Source organism: Nannospalax galili, unplaced genomic scaffold (genome assembly GCF_000622305.1).
Source record: "Nannospalax galili isolate Female #2095 unplaced genomic scaffold, S.galili_v1.0 scaffold183, whole genome shotgun sequence".
Classification (NCBI taxonomy): Eukaryota; Metazoa; Chordata; class Mammalia; order Rodentia; family Spalacidae; genus Nannospalax; species Nannospalax galili.
The window spans coordinates 3,654,243-3,661,525 of record NW_008350555.1 but is presented as its reverse complement, the minus strand read 5'-3'; the positions used below and the strand labels follow the sequence as shown (position 1 = coordinate 3,661,525).

General features: G+C 41.9%; 1 protein-coding gene across 1 annotated transcript; it reads left to right on the top strand.

Annotated features, from left to right (window-relative positions):
- Positions 1–1,668: 1,668 nt before the first annotated feature.
- LOC103745841 (cytochrome b-c1 complex subunit 7) lies at positions 1,669–6,793 on the top strand. The gene is made up of 4 exons (XM_008847856.3): positions 1,669–1,756; positions 4,440–4,511; positions 5,701–5,867; positions 6,588–6,793. The coding sequence occupies exons 1-4, from the start codon at positions 1,738–1,740 to the stop codon at positions 6,663–6,665; spliced, it is 336 nt and encodes a 111-aa protein (XP_008846078.1). The 5' UTR covers positions 1,669–1,737; the 3' UTR covers positions 6,666–6,793.
- Positions 6,794–7,283: the final 490 nt, after the last annotated feature.

Sequence of the window (7,283 nt, the reverse complement as noted above, 5' to 3'; positions counted from 1 at the left end):
GTAATCCCAGTGCTGGGGAGACAGAGACAGGAGGGTCCCTGGGACTTGCTAATGAGCTAGTCTAACCCAAGTCAGTTAGCACCAGGTTCAGTGAGAGACCCTATCTCAAAAAATAAAATGGAGACTGATAATACTCAGTATTGACCTCTGGCACACTTTCATACATGTGTACCTGCACACAAATATACACAGACGCATAAAATAGGCTAGCTGTGCTGCTGTAATGGACAACCCCAAAATTTCAAGTCATTTAAAATGATATGTCTTTCTCACACGTGTCTGTTTGAGCCTGCACAGGCTCTGTTCCACATGAAGTTCAATGGTACAGACTGATGAACCTTGGATGCTCAGTGTGACTGGAGTTGTTACCCATGTAGTGCAGGGGGGAGAAATGTGGAAAAACAGTCTTTAAAACTTATTTGGGCATTATGGTTCTGTCAGAGCTTCACATATCCATGCCTACATTTTAAAGAAGCAAAGAAGTATAATATCTGTGCCAGAAGGAAACAAGCAAAAATTTTTTAAAAACAGAGTCTACGTAGCTCTGGCTGACGAACTGGCTGTGTAGACCAGGCTGGCCTTGAACTCAGAGATCTGTTTATTGAGTAGTAAATCTCACCAGTAACTCAGTCTTCCAATTTTCTGTCCTTACATTTTTCTACTTTAAACTTTATGTGTTGGAGTTAAGACCCTGAAAGTGTACAAACTGATGTAATTGCTCCTCTTTTAAAATTATATGCAGAATACCAAAGCATTGTGGCACATGCATTTAGTCCCAGCACTCAGGAGACAAGAGGTAAGCGAATCTCTGTGAGATCAATCTTACACATACGTGCAGATTCTGAAAAAAAAAATCTAGATTTAATTTTTTGTTGACTTTTTGAAGTAGGATTATACGAAGTCTCAAACTCACCATGTAAACCAGTCTATCCTTGAATTTATAAAAATCCTCCTACCTCAGCCTCCCGAGTGTCTGAGATGGCAGATATGCCATTACTCCTGCCTTAGATTTAATATAAAGCTTTTCTGATCTAATTTTTCACGAAAATGGTTTGATACAGATCTTGAGAGAATGAAAGCAGATTGGTTGTGCAGCACATGATCCTAGAAATAAAGGAAGCCTGAATTTGAATTTGAATCTGGATTCTTCCCAGTTTCGTAGCCTTGGACAATTTAACCAGAGGGTCAGCAATGCTGATAACTACAGTAACTATCACAGTTTTAGAATTAGGTGTAAATACAACTGTCCTGTATCTGCAGATTCCACATATAGGAATGATTAAAAGTAATCTAGAGGTAATTTACAGAACGCTGGTAATGCGTGTAGATTATACAAAACTGCTGCATCATTTTATACAGGGACTTTGAACATGAAGGATATCCTCTGGGGCCCTGAAAAACTTTTACCCGACGACCTATCTCTAAGCAACGACCCCATTAATACCGTCCAAGCTTCTTTGGGCAGTAGGACACAGAATCTTGGCCAAAACCTCGCCAGTCCCCTTTCCCTTCCAGTAATGAAGAACCTTTCTGGCTACGGTACACAAAACGCCCCGCCCACTGCGGGACCTCACCCAGGTCTGAAGGGCATGCAGCAGGTGTCCTACGGCTGCCATCAGAGATGCGCTTGCGCAGAGCCCTCCGGCGTCTCGGGGGGATAGAACGCTAGGCGCTTGCGCGGGAGCCCGACGTCCTCTAGGACTTACCCAGAAGGCAGCGCTTCTCCCTCAGGTGAATATGGCGGGCAGGCCTGCTGGTGAGTGACCGGTGTCTGTCCGGGACATTGCGATGCTTTTGTTTACCTTGTTCCCCTTCTGCTCTTGCTGAGTGGCCGGGATCGAGCACAGGGGATGTGGCGGGCCAGTCCAGCGGAAAGGGCAGTCTTGGCTGGGCCGAGCCGGTCGGCTGCGCGTTGGGACGGGGGCCTCGGCCGGGAGGTGCCCGTCGCGGCTGCCGCAGCCCTGGAGCACCCGGCCTGGGCCTCCTCCCCTGGCGTCCACAGCTCCGGCCGGAGAGATGAGTGGACGACTGCCGCCGTGAACTGACGGTGTGCTGTGAGTCTAGCACTGTCCTCGGCTTTAGCTGCTGATACGCTTCCGTTGACATCTCTCTTGTGACCTTGTTCGGGGGAAATAGGCCCGAGCCCTCTTTTCCTCCGCTCACACTCCTCGGAATGCAGCTAAGCCAGGTGTGCAGGGCGCGTGAAGTGTAGATTTGGGAGGGTTTGTGAGTACTGTAGGTACCGGAACAAATACGTCGTGGGATAGAACGTCGCAGCATTTAAAACAGCACGCACTTTAGTGTACCCCCACCCCGTTATTTAAAGCTAGTCTTTGCCCTCTGGCGGTATAAGTTGGAATCGCTTTTAAAAATATATATTGGTGCCCTTCTCAGTCCCCTGAAATTGTGAAATCATAATTTCAATAGTTTGACAATTTCTTAAGGAATTCAAGGCATCTGCTTCTGTGTTGTGTTGGGGAACCAGAGACCTGATCCTAACAGACCTCCCATCTGTAATCCTGCTTCTTTTTCTGCAACAGCAGGCTAACTCAGCTAACCTGAGCAAACAGGATACTCCTGGCACATTACAGGTGTTAAGTGAATATTACTTATTATTGTAATCATTGCTGACAAATTTATCTCTCACACGTGTATTTTTTTTCCACTCTCATTTTTGAGACAGAGTAATCTTAGCCCAGGCTGGGTTCAACCACTGTATGGAAGGGTGACTTTGAACTTCGCATCTTTTGCCTCTGTTGGGATTACAGGTGTGCACCATCAAGCAGTTTTTTGTGGTTGGAGATGGAACCCAGGGCTTCATGGTGCTAGTTAGGCAGGCACTCTACCAATTGAGCTACATCCCTAACCCTTGGCTCTTTTCTCTTTTTTTTTTCCCCTAGAAACAATTTCAAACATGACTCTTAATTTCTAAGATTTGCTAAAACCATGTAATCTGTACTGTCCTGAGGAATAGGAAATCAGAAGAAGTTGGATTGAGAAGAGAGCTTGCTTTTCTTTTTTCTTGGTGAGGGAGTAGCCCTAGACAGAATTAAAATAAAAAATTTAGGGTCTGAGGCAATAGTTCACTTGGTAAGGTACTTGCCTTACAAGCATTGGACCTGAGTTAAAGCCTAAAAACCTCTGTTCTATTTTTTAAAGTGCACTGTCCTAGCCCATGATTGTAATCCCAGTGCTGGAGAGGTAGAGACAGGTAGATCCCTGGGCTCACTGACCAGTCAGCCTAACCTACTTTGCAAGTTCTAGGCCAGTGAGAGAGGCATCCAACCACATATGCACTTTAAAAGAGAGGAAAGAAAAAGGCTAAACTTGTTTTGCCCTGTCTATACCACATCCGTCCTATGACCATGCTGCCCTTAGCTTCTGCCAGGCTCCTTCCTCCATGTTCAGCCTTGTTCCCCAAGAGTTGTGGGGTGTTTGGTTTGTTGTGCTTTTGCATGCTAAGCATGATTTCTACCATGAACTACATTCCCAGCCCCTATTTTAGTTTTTTGGGTTTTGTTTATTTCGTTTATAAAAAGCTTGGAACTCATAATCCTACTTCAGCTTCCTAAATGCTGAGATTACAGGCCTGCCCTGCCAAAGTTAGCCCTAAAGAATTTTTTTTTAATTTATTATTTTTATTTTATGTGTATGCATGTATTGCCTGCATGGCATGTAGGTAAGTGCACCTTTGTTGTGCAGTGCCCGTGGAGGTCAGAAGAGGCTGTTGGATCCCCTGGGACTGGAGTTACAGACAGTTGTTAGCTGCTATGTGGGTGCTGGGATTCGAACCCGGGTCTTTTGCAAGAGCAACCAGTGTTCTTAACCACTGAGTCATCTCTCCAGCCCCATACCCTAAAGAATTTTAACATGGCCTGTTTCTCCTTATCCATGATTAAATATTCCCTTGATGGACAGTTAACTGTTTAGGTGGGGAAAATAGGCTTCTTTTAACAATTAATATTTAAGTGATTAACTGATTGTATAAAAATATTTCCAGAAATAAGTATATTTTAAAGAGGATGGCCAAGTGAAATAACTTAAACTAAAAGTTTTAAGAGAATGGGGGTGTACAGCCTGCTACGTACTCCCAAGCTCTCACCAGCTCTACAGCCTTTGAAAAGGAAAATTTATTTCTACAACCACAAATTAGAAATATTCTAAGTCACTCCCCTGTCTATCCTTCAATTCTTATGGTGGCAGGTGATGTAAGGGCAAATGTAAGAGCCTGAAGTATCAGTGAAGTGTACCTGTGGTATTAGGTGCATTTAGTGTGTGAATTCACCCTTTTCTCCCATGGTGTCATAGGTAAAATAAATAACTCTATCTACAATGTATATAAAGAGAAATTCCTTCTTACATTTATAAGATTACTGGTTGCTGCCTAGCAATGTGTTGTATAAGTGGACTGTATCAGTTAACAGTATGGTGATTACCAGTTGCAGCTTCAAGCCGCTGGCTGGATGGTGTTCGAAAATGGTATTACAATGCTGCAGGATTTAACAAACTGGGTGAGTATCTGGGCTTTCTCTCGTCATCTTCCTCCTCCTGTTCTTTTATAAAAATTATTATGGTTATGGTTCAAAATACAGTTTTGTGTATATCCAATTTTAAATTAGGTTACATTTTGTTGTCATGATTCTTTTTGAGAGGAAAGGGATAAAGTCCTCTAAATGTTAAATGTTTGCTCCCACAGTTTCATGAGGTTTGTGATCTTTCTTAGAGCTTTCTAATTTATTATGACCTTCATCTTTTGGTATTGAAACCTAATGGAAGTCTCAGTAAATCTTATGGTTGCCTAGTATCTTTCTAAGTTCTTTAATGTCTTTCATTTTAATTATTATTGTGTTGTGTGTCTGCACAGGATGTGTGTGAATATGGGTGCATACATGCCAGAGCCCACATGTGGAGGTCAGAGGACAGCTTTAAGACTCAGTTCTACCTTCCTCTATGGGTTCCAGGGATCGAACTCAGGCCTTTAGGCTTGTGCAGTCATCTTTACCTGCTGAGCCATCTCACTAGCCCAAGTTTTTTAATATTTTGATCATATATTTTCAAGGACAAGATAAACACTTTAAATATTTTCTGAATTGGTTTAGATGAAATTTGAATTTGTGATAGTGATTTTAAAAGGCCCATGTATTGTTTCAAGAAAAACTTATGTATGAAATGCTTTTGGTTTCCATGGTGTCTAGTGATTTGAACTCCTGCTTTTTATTACATTTTAAGTCATAAAGATATTTTACTCAGGGAGTAAAAGCACTTGCTATGTAAGCCTAATGACCTGAGTTCAGATCCCCAGATCACACGTAAAAGCCAACACAAAAGCATCTATAATTCTAGTGCGTCCCTACAGGGAGATGGGAAGCAGAGACTGGAGACTCTCCAGAAGCTCATGGCCACTTTATGCAGCAGTGGAGACCCTGTCTCAAAGTGGAAAGGCGAGGACTGACACATGAAGTTTACTTCTGATCTCCACGTGCTCATGGTAGCATGTGTGTGCACATGCATACAAACACACAAGCACAAAAAAGAAAAATCCTTGCCAGGTATTATGGCTTATGCCTGTAACTTCAGCACTGTGGGAGCTGAGAAGGGAGGGGTGCAAGTCCGAGGCAAGTAAGAGTAAGTCTAAAAGAAAACAAACCAACATTGATTTTTGAGATAGCTATTTAATGTGACCTTTATTTTCTATCTTAGGGTTAATGCGAGATGATACACTAAACGAGACTGAAGATGTGAAAGAAGCCATAAGAAGGCTTCCTGAAAACCTTTATAATGACAGAATGTTTCGCATTAAGAGGGCTCTGGACCTGACCATGAGGCATCAGATCTTGCCTAAGGAACAGTGGACAAAATATGAGGAGGTAGACCCAAGTTTTATGTGCCTTGACAGTGTTGGATGTATCTGACATTGAGGGTGAAGTATTAAAAACAGGAGAAGCAAGTTGTTCATGGTGATGCACACCTTTAATTCCAGCACACAAGGAAGAGGCAGGTGGATCTCTGTGAGATCAAGGCCGGCCTGGTAGTTCCAGGACAGCTGAGGCAGCAGGGAGAGCCTGTCTCAAAAATATACACAAAACAAAAAAACCAGGAGAAGCACATTGATTTGCATAGTGCTTTAATGCTCTTAGAGTTATGCCAAAAACTGCCAGCTCTATTTTAGAAAAAAGCACAAATGAGGCTTGAAGGTGAAGTGACTTACAAAATCACTAAGCAAGTCTCTAAGAAGACCTAGGCTGAACTGGGTCTTCTCCTTCCTAAACCATTATTTTCTCTCTACTCTTTCCTGCCCAAATGAGATTTTTAGTTATATGAAGGCCACTGAGTGATCCTCCATCTCCTGGGATGTTCCCCAGCTACACTGAACCAGGCACAAGCCTACAGACTTTGACTCTTCCTTGGTACTTTCCTCTTAGAACCTATCAAAGCTCATGACTGCAGTACTTTTGAGAGTTTTTATGTTTAAAAAGCACGTGGTTCCTGGTAGTTCAGAATATATTTTCTTAAGTCTCAAGCAAAAGTAATTCATTGTAATGAGTTTCATTTGTGGCTTAAGACCTATTCTTTTCTTCATTCTTTAGGATAAATTCTACCTTGAACCGTATCTGAAAGAGGTTATTCGGGAAAGAAAAGAAAGAGAAGAATGGGCAAAGAAGTAATCTCGTAGTTGACATCTGGATGTATCTGTTTTCAGTAGTTTTGTGTAGTTGGTTCATCCTGAATCAAATATTAAGAATTACTTGATCTGCAGATATCTTATTTTAAATAAATGTCTATTGTAATCATTGTTGGAATGTTTGAATCCTAAACCTTACTTTGATTATTACTGAATTGACTTTCCTGTCACGTTCTTTCCAGCTGTCTAAGATACTTTTAGTCGGTGCTGAACTGCTTCTTGGGAATCTGTGCATACTTGTAATCCCAGCATTTAGGAGGCAGAGATGGGAGGATTTTGTATGGTCCTAGCCTGGACTACACAGTGAAACCCTGTTTCAAAAAACAAGACCATCTTAGAGGTTGTGCTAAAATAATAGAAAGCTAATTTATTAAACTCCCAGAGAAGCTTCTTTCCGATTATATTTTGAAGCCCATCCTGAAAATTATTCTTGCCAGTTTTCTAGTTAGATTTGCCTTTAAAATAGTTTTGTTCATGGTCAAGGTAATCCTTAATATTAAATGGCATCTTTAATATTTAAGTTTAATAATGCTAAAAGAAGTTCAGTGGGGCTGAGGCTGAGGTATAACAGGATCAAGCATATCTGGGCTACCCACCTGTT

What these genes read in the sequence shown, in the direction of transcription:
- LOC103745841 (XM_008847856.3), top strand. An exon ending in TGCAGGATTTAACAAACTGG is followed by an intron (nt 4,512 to 5,700) that starts GTGAGTATCTGG and finishes TTTCTATCTTAG; the next exon opens with GGTTAATGCGAGATGATACA. An exon ending in AGTGGACAAAATATGAGGAG is followed by an intron (nt 5,868 to 6,587) that starts GTAGACCCAAGT and finishes TTCATTCTTTAG; the next exon opens with GATAAATTCTACCTTGAACC.